The sequence below is a fragment of the Solenopsis invicta genome, chromosome 15 (assembly GCF_016802725.1).
Source record: "Solenopsis invicta isolate M01_SB chromosome 15, UNIL_Sinv_3.0, whole genome shotgun sequence".
Lineage (NCBI taxonomy): Eukaryota > Metazoa > Arthropoda > Insecta > Hymenoptera > Formicidae > Solenopsis > Solenopsis invicta.
In genome coordinates, this window is record NC_052678.1 from 2,328,827 (window position 1) to 2,351,790 (window position 22,964).

A 22,964-nucleotide genomic window follows, 5' to 3' on the forward strand; every position below is an offset into this window, starting at 1 on the left:
AAGAGGGTGGCAGAGGGGCTTTTTTTTCCTCCCGGCCGCTATACATTTTTCGACTCGCATCGCGTTGCTCGCGCGCGAAACTTTGCTGCGAGTACTTGGCGGGACTACTGATTTCCATAAAATTATTACACGCTCGTGCCAAAAAATTTGCATACCGCGAACTACGTTCTAGGGTGCGGTGGTGCCGCCGTCCGCGCGCGCGACAGAAGAGGAGGACCGAAATAAAAAGATTTCGGGGCTTCCGCCGTTTCCATTCCGCTCTAATCGCGTTTTCGTGTCCTCCTACCCCGCGCGCCACGTCGCCGCGCGAACGGCGACACGGGTTCTTTCGCGAGAGATATCTGTCGTTTTCTTTTTCTTCCCCCGCGCCGTATCGACGGAAACGCTTACGACCGTCCCGGTTTGATTTTCCGTGGGTTGGGAAAATTCTTAAAGAAACGGGGAGCGATGTGCTACGGCGGAAAAGAAGGAAAGCCATAGGATCGATCGCCGAATAACTTGTTCGCGTTGGTTCTTTTAAAAATTTAATATATCTCCATGCTATCTTACATTAATGTCGTAATGACATACAGCAGTAATATTGCGATTATTAAACGTGATGTTGGTGTACAGTTAATCGTTCATGTAATACTATTTTAGTTTGAATCAATCGAGCTTCTGCCCGTTCATAAATTCGCCTCGTCGAAGGAAAATGTTAGAAAATAAATTACCATTATATTTACACAAGATTATTATTTATTAGACGCTGCCGCTCTCGTCATCGTGTTTAAAAAAATAGAGACACATATGAAGGTTACGGCACCGAATGGAATTACGTTTTGAATTAAGTACTTTTAAAATACGAATGTATTTTAGGTGTGCGAATAATTCGAATTCGGATCGAATCGAATTCAAATGGAGTCGACTTGATTCGTTTTCGAATGGAAAGATTTGAATTCGAATAATTTGAATCGTCGATGATTCGATTTCGAATCAATCGCCTATTTTAATGTTTTAATTATATTTCCTGCGCGATCAATCTCGTCAATGCCAATTCTTGTGTCTGATTGTCGATTTCTAAAATTTTTCTAAATCTTACAAGCTATTCAAAAATTTGTGTACATGATAGACAATTGTCTTCGTAAATTTGTTTCAATTTATAGATTTGTATCATGATTTTATAGAATTTAGAACAAACCTTGAAACTACTTCATTATATTTTCCTGATAAATCACTAAAATACTATCACATTTTGATAGTAACATTATAAGTTGTACCATATGCTTATTTATCAGTATAATACAATTAATGTCTACAGTATCTATTATAAATTTTTACTTAGCATTCATGTTTTGTAATTTTCTTGTCTATTAAAAAGGATCTGCAACGTTACTGAACATATTTTATTATCTCTAAATTAACATGCAATGTAAATCTGCGAAAACTTGATTAAGATTCAATTCGACATTAAAATTTCAAATTTAATTTAATTCAATTTCAAATATACATATCATCAGATATTCGATTCGATCTCACAAATGCTTAATTCGCACACATCTAGTACATTTCAGATGTAAAAAGTTCTTGAAGGATCTCTCGATACATTAGACCATTCTATAGAAAAATTAAAATACAATGGATCGTGCAAAATGTGAATTTTTTAAAAAAAATGCGGAATCAACATTTCAAAATTCGATTTATTTTTACATCGCGTTTCACGCGTTTTTTCACTGGCCAACATTTCGTATTCGAGTTCAATATGGCTAAATGTTTATCAATTCCGATTCTCTTGAAAATATACTATGCGCTTCTAGTCGTCGTACTCGGACATGACAAAGATGCCCGAGAGCCTGAGTTACTCATCAGCTCCGTAATCGTGTAGCTAATTCGTCCGCAGTTGGTAATCCCCGTTTTGCGTGATGTAACGCACCCACGGTAGCGCCTGGTAGCCACTTTTTTCAATGATCTTCAAGTATCGTACCTGAATACCGGATGTGGTAAAATACGGTATCTCGAATTTCACCTGTATGGGCGGCTTGCCCTCGACGTCTTCGCCGACTACCGATGGCAGCCCGAAATGCGCTCGCATTAGGTACTCCTTGCCGCCGGGAAAAGACTTGATGATCCAAGTTATAGCGCTCTGCTCCGGCGAGTACTTGACGCTGCCGATCGTGGTCTTGAACTTGGGCGAGTCGGCGTCGTTCGGCACCGGAATCACGATCTCCACGTTGTTCGCCGTGGATCGGCGCTTGAACTGCGACCTCGCCTTTATCATGTATTCCACTCGGCTGTGAGCGTGCCGCTCGATCACAGATTCGATCCATATCAGTGGTTTCACGTGGGTGTTCAATCTGTATGACATGAGCTCGAACTCGCCATCCGGTGGGATGAAGGAGATCGTCCGGTCGTTCTCGAATCGAGAAAGTCTAACGCACTGATGGAACTTGACGTCTTCTAGCTCCACAGATTTCGACTTGCCACGGCCCGTTGACTCGAATAGAACTTTGTCATTGAGGCCCAGTCGCAATTCCGGCATACCTGACAAGTAAACTCTCATCTTTATTGCACCTACAATCTCCGAGCTCAAGACGTTTCCATTGGCATTTGCCAGGAGATTCACCGACTCTATTACATCAAGAAAGACCTCGTTCTTTCGATACTTGATGCCCTCTGACCGCCATGAGACAGCGTTGGTCACAGCCATCGGGATTCTGGGCTGAATCTCTAGTTTGTGACCTTCTTGAGTTATATATTCTTGCAAAATCTTACTGTCGGTAGTTTGAGGATAGCCAAAGTCCAATAACTCATCCAGAAGCTCATAAATAACAACAAAGTTGTCTCTTATACTTTCCTCCTCCAGTTCCTTGAAATACTCTTGCATAACGTGCACCACTTTGTGCAAGAATACAAATACTAGGGATATGTTAGCATTTTTCTTGGTGGTGAACACGATGTATAGATTGTTATATTTTATGTAGGCGTATGTACATTCCGTAGTCTGAATGATAGGTGTAACGTTGCCCTCCTCTTCGCGTTCCATCACCAGTGGCATGAACTTTTCTATGACACCAGTCTCGATGTCGCCGCGATAGTTTCGCGAAATCAACACCTTGCCTTTCACGTCCAAAATATATATTGCTGACATCGACATCTTGTCCGGACTGCAAGTAAAGAAAACAAGAAAGATTAACTTTGTTACCAATATTTAAATCCTTTCTGAAAAAATGTATTGCATCGATTCTCGAATTATCGAATTTATTGTTGTCGCTTTTCCGAAATGCTGATTGGTTCTATCGCTGTGCTAACTTCGTGATCGGCTGTCATAGCGGAGATCGTGTTAACAGTAATAGACATAATAACTGTTACATGCATAAAGAGGTTAATAGTGTAATATTATTATATTATCAAATTAATTATTACAAATTTATTTATTGTGTTGGTTCTGTTTCCTGCATCTAAAAATTTTTCTTTTCCTTTGGAGGATTTCATGATTGTTTCAGATAAGTTTTAATAAACGTCTTTATTTATAGTTGTAAAAATTATCTTTAGAAAGAACTGATACTTTGTGTTGTACTTTATTTTCAGATAGCGATTTCGTTTAACATTTATTACATTATTGTTGTTAAAATGTTCTTTCGTATATAAACATTATTATTGTGAGGTTGGATTAGAAAAAGTATAAAAATGAATTAATGATAGAAGGAAGAAGAGTTTTGTGGCACTAATACAGAAAGAAAAAGGGAATTTAACAAGGTGGAGAAGGTAATGATTTAAAGATTTTTAAATAAAGGAACAATGGGTAAATATCATGTAATATTTGATATTTTGTGTTAAAAAAATAAAAATTTTTCTAATAGAATATTATCAATTTTAGTAAATATTTATAAATTTTTAAAATTTTTTTCTAATGAAATTTTATCTATTTTAGTAAATATTTTTAAAAACGTGAAATGATTATAAAGAAGAGAAGAGAAAAGGAATGGAATAGTATTCTATAATATGAAAAGAAAGGAAGGAAGGAGGAAGGATCAAAAGAGTTTAGAATGGAAATAAAATAATTAAAAAGAAAAATGAATTGAAGGTGTTGGAGAAGGTAAAGATTTTTAAATTAGAGTTGAATAAAGTAAGGACATCAATTAAACATCAGATTAAGAGTTTTTTTTTATAATAGGCAAATATTACATGGTATATTGATATTTTGTGTCATAAAAATGAAAATTTCTGTAATAGAATATTATGTATTTTAGTAAAATTTTTTAAAAATGAGAAATGATATAGAAAAAAAGAAATAGAAAAATATAGAAAAAGAAGGATCGAAGAAGTGTAGAATGGAAATAAAATTGAATAGAGATAGGAATTGAAGGAGTTGGAGAAGTAAAGGTTTCTGAATAGAATAATAGGAAAGAAGGAAAGAAGGAAAAAGGAAAGATCAAAGAAGTTTAAAATGAAAATAAAATTAAAAGTAGAAATAAATTGAAGGTGTTGGAGAAGGTAAGGGTTACTAAATAAAGAATGAATAAAGTAAAGACATCAATTAAACATCAGACTAAATGTTTTTTTTTTTTTAATATTGGTCGAATATTACATGATATTTTGTGTCATAAAAATGAAAATTTCTGTAATAGAATATTTTGTATTTTAGTCAAATTTTTTAAAAATATGACATGAAGATATAGAATAAAGAGGAATAGAATAATATAAAAGGAAAGATTGAAGAAGTGTAGAATGGAAATAAAATTGAATAGAGATAGGAATTGAAGGTGTTGGAGAAGGTATAGGTTTTTGAATAGAATAATATGAAAAGGAAGGAAGGAAGAAGGAAGGATCAAAGAAGTTTAAAGTGGAAATAAAATTGAAAGAAGAAATGAAGGTGTTGGAGAAAGTAAAGGTTACTAAATAAACGATGAATAAAGTAAAGACATCAATTAAACACCAGATTAAAGATTATTTTTTAATAATGGGCAAATATCACATAATATTTTGATATTTTGTGTCATAAAAATGAAAAATTTTTCTAATAGATTATTATGTATTTTGGTAAAATTTTTAAAAATGTGAAGTGAAGATATAAAAAGGAATAAGAATAGAATAATATAAAAAGGAAGGATCAAAGAAGTGTAAATTGGAAATAAAATTAAATGGAGGTAGGAATTCAAGGTGTTGTAAAAGATAAAGGTTTTTTAATAGAATATGAAAAGGAAGGAAGGAAGGAAGTAAGAAGGATCAAAAAATTTTAGAATAGAAATAAAATTGAAAGGAAAAATGAATTAAAGGTGTTGGAGAAAGTAAAGATTTTTAAATAAGAGATGAATAAAGTAAAGACGTAATTAAACATCAGATTAAGACTTTTTTTTAATAATGTGCAAATATTACATGATATTTTGATATTTTGTGTCATAAAAATGAAAATTTTTCTATTAGAATATTATGTATTTAAGTAAAGTTTTTTAAAAATATGAAATAAAGATAGAAAAGAAGGAATAGACTAATATAAAAAGGAAGGATCGAAGGAGTATAGAATGTAAATAAAATTGTATGGAGGAAAGAATACAAGATGTTGGACAAAATAAAGACTTTTGAATAGAATAATATGAAAAGGAACGAAGGAAGGAAGAAGTTTCAAAGGAGTTTCGAATGGAAATACAATATAAAATTGAAATGAGAAATTAATTGAAGATGTTTGACAAGGTAAAGATTTTTAAATTAAGGATGAATAAAGTAAAGACATCAATTAAACACCAAATTAAAAGTTTATTTTTAATAATGGGCGAATTTTACATGATGTTTTGTTATTTTTTGTCATAAAAATGATAATTTTTCTAATAGATTATTATATATTTTAGTAAAGTTTTTCAAAAATGTGAAATAAAGACATAGAAAAGAAGAAGAATAGAATAATATAAAAGAAAGGAGTGTAGAATAGAAATAAAATTGAATAGAGATAGGAATTGAAAGTTTTGGAGAAGGTAAAGGTTTTTGAATAGAATAATACAAAAAGAAAAAAAAGAAAAAAAGGATCAAAGAAGTTTAAAATGGAAATAAAATTGAAAGGAGAAAGGAATTGAAGATATTCTGGGAAGGTAAAGATTTTTAAATAGAGTTATATAAAAAGGAAGGAAGGAAGAAGGAAGAATTGATCGAGTTTTAAATAAAAATAAAATTGAAAGGAGAAAAAAAATAAAGGTATTGGAGAATGTGATAATTTTTAAATAAAAGACGAATAAAATTAAGAATGCTATTGAATACTGGTATAAAATTTTTTTTAAATATCGTGTAATATTTTTATTTTTTTTTGTCATAAACAATAAAAATTTCTGTATTGGAATATTACCTATTTTGCTAAATTTTTTAAAAAATTACTATTAGATGAAGAAAAAAAGAGGAAAAGAATAATATAAATTAGAAGAAAGGAAGGAAGAAGGTTCAAAGGAATTCAGAATAAAAATGAAATTGTAGAAAAAAAAAGTTTGTGATGAAGGAGGTAAAGATTTTTTTAATAAAGTAACAAAAAGGAAGGAAAAAAGAAGGAAATATCGAAGGAGTGTAGAATGGAAATAAAATTAAAAAGAAAAAGGCATTGAAGGTTTTGAAGAAAGTAAAAATTTCTGATTAGAATAATATGAAATGGAAGGAAGAAGTGGGGATGGATCAAAGAAGTTTAGAAAGAAAATAGAATTGAAAGGAGAAAAGAGTTGAAGATGTTAGAGAAAGTAAAGATTTTTGAGTAAAATAATACAAAAAGGAAAGAAGGAAGAAAGGAAGGAAGGAGGAAAGATTGAAGGAGTTTAGAATGGAAATAAAATTAAAAGGTGAAAGTAATTGAAGGTGTTTGAAAATGTTAGGATTTTTAATTAAAGGATGAATAAAATTAAGACACGAAATAAACACCAGTTTGAAGTTTTTTTAATAATGTGCAAATATTATGCGATAATATTTTCTACCATAAAAATAAAAAATTTCTAACGGAATATTACATATTTTATTAAAGATTTTAAAAAATGTCAAATATAGATAAAGAAAAAAAGAGGTATAGAATAATGTAAAATCAAAGGAAAAGAAAAGGAGGGATTCAAAGATTTCAGAATAAAAATGAAATTAAAAGAATAGAATTGAAGGTGTTGGAGAAGGAAGGGTTCCGATAGCGCATATCCCGATAGCCCACCAACCAATCATCTTGACTTATCTAACCCAACCTACGGAAAATCTCTAAGCATCTGCCATTGTGAGTGGTTTGTGTGCTATCAGGATGTGCGCTATCGGGACCCGTCGGTTGGAGAATATAAAGATTTTTGAATACAATAATATAAAAAAGAAGGAAAGAAAAAGATCAAAGTAGTTTTGAATGGAAATAAAATTGAAAAGAGAAAGGAATTGAAGGTGTTTGAGAATATTAAGATTTTTAAAAAGAGGATAAATAAAGTTAAGACATTAATTAAATACCAGTTTAAAGGTCTTTTCTTAATAATGGGTAAATGTTACATATTTTGATATTTTCTGTCATAAAAATAAAAGATTCACTAATAAAATATATATTTAAAATTTCTTAAAAATGTTAAATGAAGATAAAGAAAAAAAAGGAATAGAATAATTAAAAAAAAGAGGAAGGGTCTAAGGAGTGTAGAATAGAAATGAAATTGAAAGTAGAAAGGAATTGAAAGTGTGTTGGAGAAAGTTAAGATTTTTAAATAAGAAATGAATAAAATTGAGACATCAATTAAACATCAGTTTAAAGCTTTTTTTAATAATGGGTCTATATTACATAATACTTTGATATTTTGTGTCATAAAAATAAAAGTTTTACTAATAAAATATTACCTATTTTAGTAAAGAAAATTTTAAACATGTGAAATAAGAAAAGAGTAATAAAATAATGTAAAAGGGAAGGAAGGAAGGAGAAACGATCGAAGGACTGTAGAATGGAAATAATATTAAATGGAGAAAGGAATTAAAGGTGTTGGAGAAGGTAAAGGTTTTTGTATAAAATAATATAAAAAGGACGGAAGGAAGCAGGAAGGATCGAAGGAGTTTAGAAAGGAAATAAAATTGTAAGAGGAAAGTAATTGAAGATATTTAAGAATGTTAAGGTTTCTAAATCAGAGACGAATAAAATTAAACATGCTTGAATATTGGTTTGAAGGTTTTTTTTAATAACGAGTGTATATAATGTGATATTTTTATAATTTTTGTTATAAAAATAAGAATTTCTCTAATATAATATTATCTCTTTTAGTAAAGTTTTTTAAAAATGTGTATTAAAGAGCAAGAAAAGAAGAAGAATAAAATAATATGAAAAGGAAAGGAAGAAAGGAGAAAGAATTGAAGAAATTCAGAATGAAAATAAAATTGAAGGAGGAAGGAATTTATGGTGTTTAAAAACGTAAAGATTTATGATTAGAATAATATCTAAATCAAGGAAGAAAGAAGGAAGGATCAAAGGAGTTTAGAAAGAAAATAAAATTGAAAGGAAAAAGAAGTTGAAGGTGTTTAAAGAGGTTAAGGTTTTTAAATCAAGGGTGAACAAAATTTGGAATTCTATTAAATACTGGTTCGAAAGTTTTTTTTAAAATAATGCTTGAATATTATTTGATATTTTGATAATTATCATAAAAATAAAAATTTCTCTAATAAAATATTATCCATTTTAGTAAAGTTTTTTAAAAATTAGTATTAAAGATGAAAGAAAGTATAGAAATACAATAAAATAATATAAAAAAGAAGGAAGGAAGGAAAAAGGATTGAAGGAATTTTGTATGAAAATACAATTGAAAGGAGAAAGGAATTAAATCTATTGGAGATGGTAAAGATTTTTTAATAGAATATTATAAAAAGGAAGAAAGGAAGGAAGGAGGAAGGATCAAAGGAGTTTAGAATTGAAATAAAATTAAAAGGAGAAAGGAATTGAAGTTGTTGGAGACGATAAAGATTTTTGAATAGAATAATAGAAAAAGGAAAGAAGGAAGGAGAAAGTATCGAAGGAGTGTAGAATGGAAATAAAATTGAAAGGAGAAAGTAATTGTTCGTGTTTGAAAAGGTTAAGATTTTTAAATAAAGTATGAATAAAAAAAAATTAAGACATCAAATAAACACCAGTTTGAAGGTTCTTTTCTAATAATGTGCTACTATTACATGATATTTTGATATTTTGTGTCATTAGAATAAAAATTTCTCTAATATAATTTTATCTATGTTATCTGTTTATTTCGACAAATTGTTTAATTTATTACGTGTATCACGGATCCTGCAATATAGATTCTAATCCAACATGTTTTACGTTGATCGTATTTCCAGTTATTATTCCCATATAATCTTCTCAAGTTAGTCATTTATTTTAAATTATTTATGCCTGTTTATATACAATACAAAGATCTCTTTAAAATTTCTGTAGTAATTATCTTCTTAAATAATTATTGATACAATTAATATTTAATATTTTAAAATACTAAAATTATTAAAAAAAAGTTTATGAATAATAAAATGCAAGCACCCAAATGTATTAATAAAATTCTAGCTCAATGAGTTCCGAAAACACAAAGATATAAATGGCGAATTTATAAAATCCAATTGAAGAAAAATTCAACCTTTTTAAAAACCACAAATATTTTTATTTGTATCTTAGAAAAAATTAATATGCTATTTTAACTTGCTTAAGTTAATTAAAATTTTATAAATTTGTAATTTTTGTACAACACTCAATATATGTAAAATAAAATAATCTTTGAATACCTATATTATATAAAGGTAAAGGTTTGTAAATAAAGAACGAGAGAAATTAAAAATGCAATTGAACGCGAGTTTTAATAATGGTTGAATATCATATCGTGTTATAAAGTTTTGTGTTATAGAAATGAAAATTTCTTTAATCGAACATTATCTCTTTTAGTAAAGATTTTAAAATATGTGCAATGAAGGTAGAGAAACGGAGAGATATGAAATAATATAAGAAAGAAGGAGAAAGAATTGTGAGTGTAAAATAAGTAAAAAGTAGAAAGCAGAAAGTAATTAAAGGAGGTGGAGAAGGTAAAGTTTTAAATAAAATTTGAAAGAAATTAAGAATGTAATTTTACACAAATTTGAAAGTTTTTTTAATAAAGGATGCTTATCACGATATATTAATATTTTGTGTTTTAAGAATTACTATTTCATTAACCGGACATAATCTTTTGTAGTAAAAATTTTAAGTGTGAAATAATGTAAGGAAGAAGGCAGAAGAATTGTGAGAGTGTAAAATAGGAAAAAAGTAGAAAATAGAAAGGATTTAAAGAAGGACTGGGAAATGTGAAGATTTTTAAATGAAGGACAAAAGAAATTAAGAATGCAATTGAACACAAGTTAAAAGATTTTTTTAATGACCACGTATATCTCAGAAAATAAAATTTTAAAAGTGAACTTTTCATTGTGATATCTCTGTCCATAGAACACGGACAGAAAAAATAAAAACATTTTTATTGTAAAACTTTTACCCATCGTTTGAGAGTATTTAGAACTTGATCGATTCAAAAGTTATTGAGATATGATAATCTCGTGTGCTTGGAAGTTGATGACTTATGTATAATATTTGTTTTTAATACAAAAATGCAATCATATCACGTGCTAAGTATAAACGTTATTGTATATTAAATAATTATAAACTAAATAATTATAACATGTTTAAATTTTAAATTTTGTGTAGATTTTGGTTATATAAAAAACATAAAAGAGTTGTACATATGGGTACAATTACAAGAATGTGATATTAATGTATACCTCTATTAATGATAATTTTAGAGACATTTATCCTATCAGGAAACAATATTTTTTTAATATTTAAAAGACATTATAATAAAGAATATATATATATATATATATATATAAAACATTTAAAAAACATTGTTTATTCATAGGGTAATAATAAATCAAATCATATTCTATTTTTATTTATTCATAATCTGTCATTAAGAACATGATCTGTTATTTGTCATCATGAACTGTATTATTCTTAATCATGAATGTATAATTTTTGAAATTCTTATTATTTATATTTAGTTATATGTAAACATGAAATTAAATAAATGGCGCGCGCTTAGCGCGTGCTTGTGTTGTTCTAGTACTTTTAAAAAATACAAAAGACTACACGTGGCATTTGACACGCCCATGCAAAGTGATTAAAATCGTAATCGTCACTATCTTAACCATCGAGTTTATCACATGCAGCCGACGTCGCTCGTATGTTTAGGTTAGGATCACCGAAGTGAGACATGAGATTTCGAGACGAGATTCGTGAATTCGTTTGCGAAAGTGATAATTTGCGAAAATGATTCTGTCGATGAGAAATTATGAGAAACGAAGTAGTAATTGGTAATACAAGGTGCATTTGACGCTCGGCTATGACTCAATTTCTAGATACGAGATAATTCTGTAAAGTTCTGAAGTATCGATATTTACCTTGATGCACGACGCTGCGAATAAATCTGCCAAGTGCGCTTTGCGTATTGTTTACATGTAGATACGCGCCTTTTCACGGAATTAACATGAGAAAATTGGACAACAATACAGTAAATGCAACACCCAGGGTATGGACACCAATGGACACTTCCGTATATTAAAATCAAGCTGTATTTTTGCGCCATCTGGGCGAATAAATAGATTTTTGGAATTAAAAGTTCAGGATTTCTACCCGATCGGTCATGTCATGTTATGTCGTCAAGTGCAGTCAAGTGTGGTCAAGTGGTAAAGTCCGTTTGGATATGGATCCGGTATTATCCGGCCAGATAAACTGATGTTGACATCAGATTAACGCTATTGCTTATTTCGATCAGAGAGAAGCCTGAGAGCGGTCACCCATTCTGGCTTTTTTCGACCATTTATAGCGTCACCAACGTCCATTTTCGCGTATGGAATTAGAAATCACATCAATTTTGTGACATTGTCATTAAAAAATTTTTATTGGCATTGTTGCAAAATTGATGTGATTTAAGCCTACAACATATGAAATATTTGGTATTACCTCTAATAAAAAGAATAGACAATCCTGTATCGTGATGGAGAAAACATTATTCCGAATTTCTAAATTTAGAAAATTTTATTTTAAAATGTTTAAAACTGATCCGTCGTAATGATCTGTAAACACTTCGTGTTTATGCATGTATGTACATCACTGATAGATCAAGTCAATATGTTATCGAAAAGACGAAATATATATATAATTAAAGTATATTATTTATTTAAATATATATAAATTAATTTTTTACTGATTTTCATAAATGTTATTGAAACATTTTTTAAATGAATTTTAAATTCAATAATAATTGAAAAATAAAGAACTTAATTGTTAAATAAATAATAAATAAACATAATTTTATAGAGATGAAAAATAAGTAAAAAAATTAATATTAAATAAACATTAAATAAGTATTAAATAAACATTTAAAAATGCTTACTAAAATCATTTTTTCAATTAAATAATTCATGAAAAATAAATACTTAAACAATATTAAATAAATATTTAAAAAATGTTTATTTAAAAAAAACAAATAAATAATAAATATTAAATTAATGTTAAATAAATGTTAAATTAATGTTTTTGAAAAATGTTTTTTCAAATGAAAAATTAATGTGAAATAAATATTAAATAAACGTTAAATAAACGTTAAATAAATATTTTCCCAAATCATTATTTTAAATATTTAATTAATGTTAAATAAATGTTAAATAAATATTAAATAAATATTTTCTCTAAATCATTATTTTAAATATTTAATTAATGTTAAATAAATATTTAATAAATATTTAATAAATATTTTTGTTATAATGAATTGTACAATGAAAAATTAATATTAAATAAATATTAAAAAAACATTTAAAAAATATTGTGTGCTGATTGAAAAATCATATACGTCTCTTATTGACATATTTGATTCTTCGCAAAATTGAGATATTTCTGCTTTCATCTTAAATTGTTCACCCATAAAGGATGAACTTGGATGATTATGTTGTTTAATCATTTCTATTTTTTTATTTTTTGTTACTATATCTTGGCTGGACCACGCTTTGTACATGTATTACATCGAAACACGTTATCGATGCAGTACAATTTCATACAATTACGAAAAATGTCTAATCTTTATTTTATGTATTTTCTAAATGCAACTATTAATTATTATTACATGCGGGTCTTACAGTTAGTCTTGCAACGGCAAGACCTTTGTTTTAATCATCGCTGCTATTCGCTCTTCTAATGATTCATACTTGTGACTAAGATTTTTTACTGTATTTTCGAGTATTTTCATTTGTTTACCTTTCCTGGCGGTGAAGAGAGTCGAAGACATTCACCGTCGATGGTTCCAACCTCTTCCGATGATTTCTATGATTTCAAACATATCCCGCACACTATTATGTTCATTATGAGCCGCAGTGCTGAAAAAAATATCTAATTATATCTTTATTTTACGTGTATTTTCTAAATGCAACTGATTATTATTACATCATTCAGAAATTTTATAATACATATTTGTGTCTTATTCCTTGATTGTACTAATTCAAGAAAACTGTTTCCATGTGGGAATATTGATAGAGGAAAGGGAGCAGGGGCGGGAGGGGGGTAATATGACATCGTTAAGACACAGCATACACGTGTCTGTGAAATTTTTGTTTGTATTTTTATCTATTAGATCCCAATTTACAGCGTGATACGGAATGTCTTCTGTATCATTGTCATTTATATACACATACATATACAGTCTTCAGGCACCTCATACGAGGTGTGTTCAAAAAGTAACGGGAATTTTAAAATTTCGCGGGTTTGGAGAGTCCGACAGTCAAATTTTTTTTTTTGTTTATGTTAGTATACATGCCCCTGAAGTATGCTGAAATGTTGAGCTATATTCATTGTTTACTTTGTCTGTGGCAGCCGCTAAGGTTACACGTGTTTTTATGAGCTCGGCGATTTTCGTTTCTGAAAAAAATGGATCAAAGAATTTGTATCAAATTTTGCGTAAAAAATAACATAAAGTGTAACAAAGTGTGTGAAATGTTAACAAAGGCCTATGGTGAGTCTGCTATGAGTAAAACAAGAGTTTACGAGTGGTATAATCGTTTCCAAAATGGCCGTGAAGACGTTGAAGATGACGAACGCCAAGGACGCCCCAGCACATCAAGAACCGATGAAAACGTCGAAAAAGTGAAAGAAATGGTTATGAACAATCACCGAATCACAATCAGAGAAGTCGCTGATGATGTTGGCATATCAATTGGCTCATGCCATGACATTAAACGCCCGAATTTACGGAAAAACAATTCATGGCTTTTGCACCACGATAATGCACCTGCTCACACTTCATTGCTTGTTCGTGAATTTTTGGCCAAAAACAATACTGTAATGATGCCCCAGCCTCCATATTCGCCAGACATGGCTCCGTGTGACTTTTTCCTATTTCCAAAAATAAAGAAAACCTTAAAGGGCCGTCGTTTTACAAGCATAGATGACATTAAAAGCGCACCGCTGAAAGAGCTAAAGGCTATCCCAAAGATCGAGTTTGAGAAGTGTTTCGGGGATTGGAAGAAGCGCTGGCATAAGTGCATAATATCTAATGGTGACTATTTTGAAGGCGACAACATTAATGTAGACGAATATATAAATATTTTTTTTCAAAAAACGAAAATTCCCGGTATTTTTTGAACACACCTCGTATATTGATTCACCTTCAGGCACTTCACATATTGATTCATCTGTAAGGAAAAGAGAAAGAAATATTTATAATATATTGATTACTGATTACGCTCATTTGACTGGGTGATTGTGTTCTTCGATAATATATATTTCAACGTCGTCGTCGGATGTGATTTGAGAGAGGATTCTCGTTCAACGCACTCTTGACTCGCGAATTATCGTTCAGATTAGAGTTAAGGATGTATCCTAAGACTTTCGAGGGTTTGCTGTAAGGTAATTGCGTCTTACAGCAAGAAATATTGGAATTTAATTGGAAGTTTGTAACGACATGAATTAATGTCGTTACAAGCGTGTCAGAATGAGTATTCGAGGTGGTAAATCACTGTGTGTCACTTGAATTTAGAGGTATAACAGAACGTTTATTCATATAGCACAAGAACAACACTTACAATGTCTTTGACTCGAGTTCACTTTCAGCATTACAGAATTCGAATTATTTAAAGTTAATTAATATATGTCAATTAGAATAATAACGCAGGAGGCAAATGCGCCTTCGTGAGTTTCACTTTACTTGAATAATTAGAATCTATTAATTCACTTTATTAACTTGAATGTTCAAATACGTTTCAACTGTGTCTCAAACTGCTCTTAGGCGTAGCTCTCCGGTAAAAGAAGATGAAAAAAGAAACGACTTTTTAATCGTTTTTTACTTTCTTCTTTTGATCGTTTTCGAATTTCCGCTGTATTTTTGCCTCTCGCTCCCCTACTTCCCTATTCTCCCTCTACATCTCGCTTAGAATCTCCGCGTTTCTTGTTTCCTTCGTTTTCTTTCATTGAGCTTTGGACTTCCGAATCTCAATTCTTGTTTTTATTGTTACATTGACCCGCGACCTATGGGAGTTTCAATCGCGCTCTTTTTATGAGAAGAGCATTTTGTTGTAAGTTTATATTTCGGTATTATGTCGAATCGAATGTGTCTAATAAAAACATGTTGTTTAAGTACTAACTTGATTTATTTAACGTATTGGGTAGGTTTTGTTGAATAATCGATAATTACAACAAATTTATATATTTGAAGTAATTAAAAAGATTGAAAATCATTAAAAAAAAGAACATCTTGACTTTGTTTTCTTGATCCTTTCATTAATTAATGATCATTAATGGTTGTTGTGTGTTAATCGTGTGTGATGACGCTGATGTAAGGCCTTACATAGTTTAACGGATAATCGTACAAAACAAATAAGTTTATTCTATTAAGAATATCATTTTGGTTAATATGTTGATTCTTATTTAATGTTGTTAATAATCTCCAGAGATTATGATTGTAACATCTTTCTCTCATCTAGAATGTATGATTAGATCAATGTTAAATACATTAAGTTTATACGTGTTCTAAATCAGTTTTATTACATGAAAGATAAACTAATGAGAGACTAAAGTAAAATCTTACAAACCTTTAACAGATTTAAATATTGATAAAAAATATAATTTTGCAAATGTGCGTTTTGCAATGTCCGACCGTATACATGTACATTCTTCATTTACAATATTTTTCATCACTTTTTTTTGCCAACTTTACAAAGTGGAACTGTGATAATTAATAATTTAAAAAAAATTTATCAGATTATTTTACTATTTTTCTTGTGATAATCAAATTGCAAAATTTGCATAAATCTATGAAGTAGTAGTATACAGGCATTGTGTTCCAATAAATTATATATAGTTATATATATATATATATATATATAAAAGAAACTTCTATACTCTTCTTTCGTTAATATTTCTTGTTAATACGTAGCTTTTGACTATAAAGAATAAATTAACGTTTATTTCTTTCACAATAAGTTTTTGACAAAGTAACAAGAAATTGTCATTCAATTTCCGCTGTTTGTACTTTGATAAATTTGAGGGAAAAGCGTATTACTCTTTAAATAAATAATTATGCGAGCGTTAAATGTTGTAATGGAGTAACACTTATAATTAGTGAGACTTTTATACAGCAGAAGCTTCTTATTCCTAAAATCTCTGTACGATGTAACACGGTATATCTCTTTTTTTTAATTGCTTCCCTAATTTCTAGTTGCAAGAATAATTTTAATCATTTATTGCGTTATATATTTGTCGCTACGGCTTTGCTTACTAACTACTGATATATCGACAAATATCTTCACCACCGGCTAATTAACAAAATTACTGGAATCTATTCTATTTTAGATTAATGAATATCTCTTTGAATTTACAATATATATAAAGTACAAAAAAATGTCAAGAAATAAAAAATGTCTATGGTAACTAACCGTGGCTGAGCTCTTGTTTTTGCACTCAAAAGTGCATTTGCAAATCATTTTTCGTGAAACATGAACACCTATGATTACTGCAGGTGCTAACGCTGCAACCAATGAACCAATGAAAAAAGAATCTGGTTTATGATGTGAATCAGAAATATGCGAGTTTATTGATGATATTTTCTGAAGGAGATCTTGTATATTTAAGAAAAGTCATTGAAAAAAAAAATCCTATATATATATATATATATATATAGAGAGAGAGAGAGAGAGAGAGAGAGAGAGAGAGAAAATTATATTATACATAAACATAATATATAATGTTTATATAAAATAATAACTTATATTTGTTAATTTGTCATGTCTCAAAAATACAGACTGTTATAACAAACTTTATAATACATAAATTACTTTTTCAAAATAATCTCAATAACTTACTTTCTTAATTTGTCAAATACTGATTTGACAAGTTTTGTCGTATTCTCCTCCATGTTAGTATCATCCGCTTCCTTAATTGAAATATCTGTGACATTTGGTACACTGTAAAATTTACATTTAATTATAGTATTAATTATAAACTTAAAAATTGTATATCTTTAAAACTTATACAAAAAGTTATACTTTTTTAAATAAACGAGAGATTTCTTTAAATATTTATTCTCCCGCTCGGAGCCGTCAATTTCGGCTCTTAGTTCTGCTCCTCTCTCCTTGGTTGCTATGAGGAGACTTCTTACTTTACGAAGATCTTGCTCCACATGTGTAATTTCATCTTTTAATTTTTTATTTTCACATGTAACATTATTAATTTGTTCGTCTTTTAATTTAAGTTTACTAATCATAAATTCATGGGATGTGAAACTCAGGATTATTTTACAGATCCTCCCGATCAAATCGAAACTCGACATAGCGGAAATGTGTTGCCGCTAAAATAATTATAAATAAAGCTAAACACATTAAACACATTAAACAAATACAAACATATAAAAGCAATAATCATGTAAAAAATTTTTTTTCTTTGAATAATAAGCAAAATGATGCTACAAAAGAATGCTGTTCTAGTGAATTCGGTTGAAACAACAACAGAGCCGACCGGCGCACTTTCAAATGAACGTGTAGCCGCACCGGCTCGGTTGTGTTGCGCTGTTCTCAGGAATTCGTACAATTCTTCTAAAGTATGTATTTTTTTTATTCGTAGATTAGTGACGTACAAATCTTGACTGTTATCTGTCATTTGTATTTCATGGACTTTTTGTGTAGAAATGTCCAGGAGATTAATGATACGCTCATTATAAATCTCTACGAAGCTCGCTTTTATATGACAGTTGTAACCAATAACTTCCAACTGCTTTTTTTCTTCAAATATATGACGTATCTGAAACCACATACAAATAACTTTGATTCTCTCTTTGTACAAAAATCATATCAGTTGTAAATTTAAATACTTTTATAAAAGTAAGGTAATTGATCTAATTACCGTAATAGTATTTCAAATGTTTAATAAAGTGTTACAAATAGACGCCTTGAGAATTCAAATAAAATCAAATGCACAATTATGTAATAATACAATTTATATATTTAAAAAAAACATTTAAGATTAAATCCTCTCTTTTTACCTGCGTCCTATTTAAGAATCTTGGATCTTGAATCTTGAAAAAAATAGAAATGATAATGATTCTGGAGCGTCAGGAAGTTGCGCATTCTATAGAGCTTTGGAAAGGGCGTGGGGGTGATCGAGTGGGTAAGGTGAAGATTTGGTTGGTTAAAGCCTTTTGAGATTTTTCTCTTTTTTTTGTAGCTTATTTGTCGTTGAAGCTTTTGGGTTTGTTTGTCGGATATTTCACCAACGCTCTCTACCAATCATCTTTTCGGATGATCTCTCGTTGGCTAGTTTTCCATCTTCTCCTGATTTTTCTTAACTTTAAGAGGGGCGAGCAGTTGCATTACCCAATCGCTTAAGGGATTCGTTATATATTCTATAATTTCCCCTTTTTCGGTAATTTACAATCTCAGTGTCATTGGCTTTGTTTACACCGAATACTTGATACGCGTAATATTTAGTAACTTTCTATTCAATTATCTTAATTTTGGTAATAAATTTAATGAATAGTATATTAAGCTGGTACAATATGAATCAAGATAATTAATTAAATATAGATATCACGTATACATTTACACGTATTGTCGAAATTAAAACAATTTAATAGGAAGTTACTTGTTAGTATGCGTGTCAAGTGTTCGGTGTAAACTAGGTCATTTATGTTTTTAGGATTTGCTGTTACATCGTTACAGTAAGTGGTTTATGTCGCGACGTCTACGTGAGCGAACAGGATCATATTCATAAATTTTAATTTATAGTTTGCCATTTTCTTGACCGACGTCCCGATTCTACGTTATCTTGTGTAGAAATGTCCAGGAGATTAAGCGCCAAGTTTAAGTTTTTCTCCTTTGAATTCTGGCTTTCCCATTTTTACGACGCAAATATTGTCGTCAGAGCCCACACCGAAAAAATTGTATTCTTAACTTAAGAATATCCCACTTAACTATAGTATGTTTTCCTCTAAAATACGCGCCAAGAGGATTTTCTTAATTTAAGAGGAAAAACCTCTAAAAAGCATATTCTTAATATAAAAAGAGACTGCGTCTGCTGTGTGTGCGTGCGCGATCCAGCGCGGCGTGAACAAATACGTATCATCGAAAACGTGATGCACGCACAGCGCGCATATGGCGGCGACAATCATCTTTGCAAATTAAGAATATATTCTTAATTTAAGAGGAAATATTAAGCTGGTACAATATGAATCAAGATAATTAATTAAATATAGGTATCACGTATACATTTACATGTATTGTCGAAATTAAAACAATTTAATAGGAAGTTACTTTTGTTAGTATGCGTGTCAAGTGTTCGGTGTAAACTAGGTATTCTTATATCTGTTAAGAGGACATATTAAGTACGTATTTCAAGAATACAATTTTTTCGGTGCGTTTGAACAGAAAAGCCAGGGCCGTAAATTATAATTTTGACACTTTCCGTTCGGTATTCGATTCAAATTTATCTCTCGTTGGTTTCTTGTTTTTAAGTAATTTCTACGGGTCCTGTTTGTCTTCACGTTGCGTCAGAGTGAGCACGTTTGTTCCTGATATATAGTTTCTTTTTATATTTTCGCGTTATCATTTTGGTTGTATACTTAAGAGTTATGTTTCTTAGGGACAGATATCTTGTGTTGATTTTCTTTATGACATGGCGGGGAATTTTCGTTATTGGCGAAAAGAGAAATCATGGAATCAGCTGAACGTAACAAATAAATACTAATTATTTATTAGTTTTTTTATTAATTATTAATAAAAGATCAGAAATTCAAAGTTTTTTCCTTTAAAATTCAAAGTTTGAATTCTTGGCTTTCCCGTTTTTACGACGCGAATATTGTCGTCAGAGCTCATGCGTTTGAACAGCAAAGCCAGGTTTATAAATTATAATTTCGACACTTTCCGTTCAGTATTCGATTCAAATTTATCTTCCATCGGTCTCTTGTTTTTAACTAATTTCTACGGGTCCTGTTTGTCTTCACGTTGCGTCACGGTGAGTACGTTTGTTCCTGATATATAGTTTCTTTTTATATTTTTGCGTTATTATTTCGGACGTATACCTAAGAGTTATGTTTCTTAGGGACAGATATCTTGTGTTGATTTTCTTTATGACATGGCGGGGAATTTTCGTTATTGGCGAAAAGAGAAATCATGGAATCAGCTGAACGTAACAAATAAATACTAATTATTTATTAGTTTTTTTATTAATTATTAATAAAAGATCAGAAATTCAAAGTTTTTTCCTTTAAAATTCAAAGTTTGAATTCTTGGCTTTCCCGTTTTTACGACGCGAATATTGTCGTCAGAGCTCATGCGTTTGAACAGCAAAGCCAGGTCTATAAATTATAATTTCGACACTTTCCGTTCAGTATTCGATTCAAATTTATCTTCCATCGGTCTCTTGTTTTTAAGTAATTTCTACGGGTCCTGTTTGTCTTCACGTTGCGTCAGGGTGAGCACGTTTGTTCCTGATATATAGTTTCTTTTTATATTTTCGCGTTATCATTTTGGTTGTATACTTAAGAGTTATGTTTCTTGAGGACAGATATTTTGTGTCGCCGATTTTCTTTATGACACGGCGGGGAATTTTCGTTATCGGCAAAAGGGGAAATCGTGAAGTCACTGGAGTCAACCGTAACACTGCTGTGAACATTATTTTAACTATAATTATAAGTACATACATCCGAAATAAAATTCGTGTCCAATGTGTGACCACTTTTAAAGCAACATTTTTTTACCACAGCTCAGTCCCAAATAAGTACTTTCGAATTATCAGCACAAGTATTTGCTAATAAATTTATATATTTGCATTTTAGTTTCTGAGTAATAATCTGTGTGTGAGCAACACTTTTTCGAAACGTGCTCTGTCACTGATAACAACGATTTGCCTAAACAGATAATCCCAACAAGCAAATTGTGGAAACAAATAGTGACATTATAAATTGGCGAAAATATTGTAAAGATTGCGCTAACTGTAAGATAATTCGCTATAAACAGACAATTTTGTCAAAATAACATTTCTAAATAATACTTCACAAAAATTACACAAATCCAATTTGAGGTATAAATATTTTATAATTGTTTTGATTCTTTATAGAAATTTGTAAACTGTTCGAATTTGAATCGAATTAAATTGAATCAAGTAAGATTTATTTCGGATTTGACACGGCGGGGAATTTTCGTTATCGGCAAAAGGGGAAATCGTGGAGTCAACTGGACGTAACACTGCTGTGAATAACAAATCCGAATTATTCAAAATTTTTCGAATCTAACAAGGGAACTGTCACGGGTGTCTGGTTTGCCGATTTGATTCTCTTTGAAATATTTTGTTAAACACGAAAATTTAAGAGACCTGTATTTTTTTATATGGGCAGAATCTCATGTTTAGGAGGTGAAACTCCTTTTTAAAAAAAACGGTAATTTTCTTTTGAGGCGAATATTGTTGAAAATATAAAAGATAGAAAAAACTTTTTTAACACAAGTGTACGGTTTAAAGAGTATTTTAAAGTTATAAGGAAAAAAATTTTTTTTGTTTTTGTGTAATAAATTATTCCAACCACCAAACGTTTTTTTTTAATTAAAAAAATTTTTTTTATTCAAATTAAAAATTACTTTTTTCCAAATCCAACCATATATAATAAAAGTATCTTACGAAATATCATTTTTTGGGAAGATGAAATCTTATGGATGTTTGTGAGTATCAATATTATTAAATTGATTATCAATTTAACATTATGATATTATTATTTTGATTTGATTTAAAAGTTGCGTTTTAAGATTAAAAATAATGGTGCGCAGCTCGAAAAATAAGAAAAAATATATACAATCATATAAAATATTATTTGAGCAATAAGATTTGCTAGGACCACTATTGCCTTTTCTTGATTTTAATTGTTATACATTACACGATCTTATACACGTAAACATGTATTGAATGTATATGTGTACCTTGTTACATATTATTATTTATTTACTTGTAAGTGGTGAAATCTTTAAATTTAAAATTTTTGCCACATATTCTCGTTTATTTATCTATAAGTTGTGAAATCTCAGAACACATTTTGCAAAATGTTTAAAATAGATTTTTACTTTGTTATATAATTCTCATTCATTTATTTGTAAGTGATGAAATCTCAGAACGCATTGCTAATTAACATTTTGCAAAATGTTTAATGTATATTTTTATATTATAACATATTATTATTCATTTGTTCGTGAGATCCCACAACACATTGCCAATTAATATTTTGCAAAATGTTTCAAACATATTTTTGCTTTCTCACATAATTGTTGTTCATTTACTTGTAAATAATGAAATCTTAAAGCATATTGCCAATTAACATTTTGCAAAATGTTCAAAGTATATTTTTATTTTATAACAGATTGTTATTCATTTATTTGTAAGTAATGAGATCTCAGGACACATTGCCAATTAATATTTTGCAAAATGTTTTAAACATATTTTTGCT

General features: G+C 29.7%; 1 protein-coding gene across 1 annotated transcript; it reads right to left on the minus strand.

Annotated features, from left to right (window-relative positions):
• Positions 1–511: 511 nt before the first annotated feature.
• LOC105206895 (AP-1 complex subunit mu-1-like) lies at positions 512–11,600 on the minus strand. The gene is made up of 2 exons (XM_039457801.1): positions 11,401–11,600; positions 512–3,140 (listed from the first exon to the last, which is right to left on the minus strand). Exons 1-2 carry the CDS (start codon positions 11,583–11,585, stop codon positions 1,862–1,864), a joined length of 1,464 nt encoding a protein of 487 aa, XP_039313735.1. The 5' UTR covers positions 11,586–11,600; the 3' UTR covers positions 512–1,861.
• Between the last annotated feature and the right edge of the window lie 11,364 nt (positions 11,601–22,964).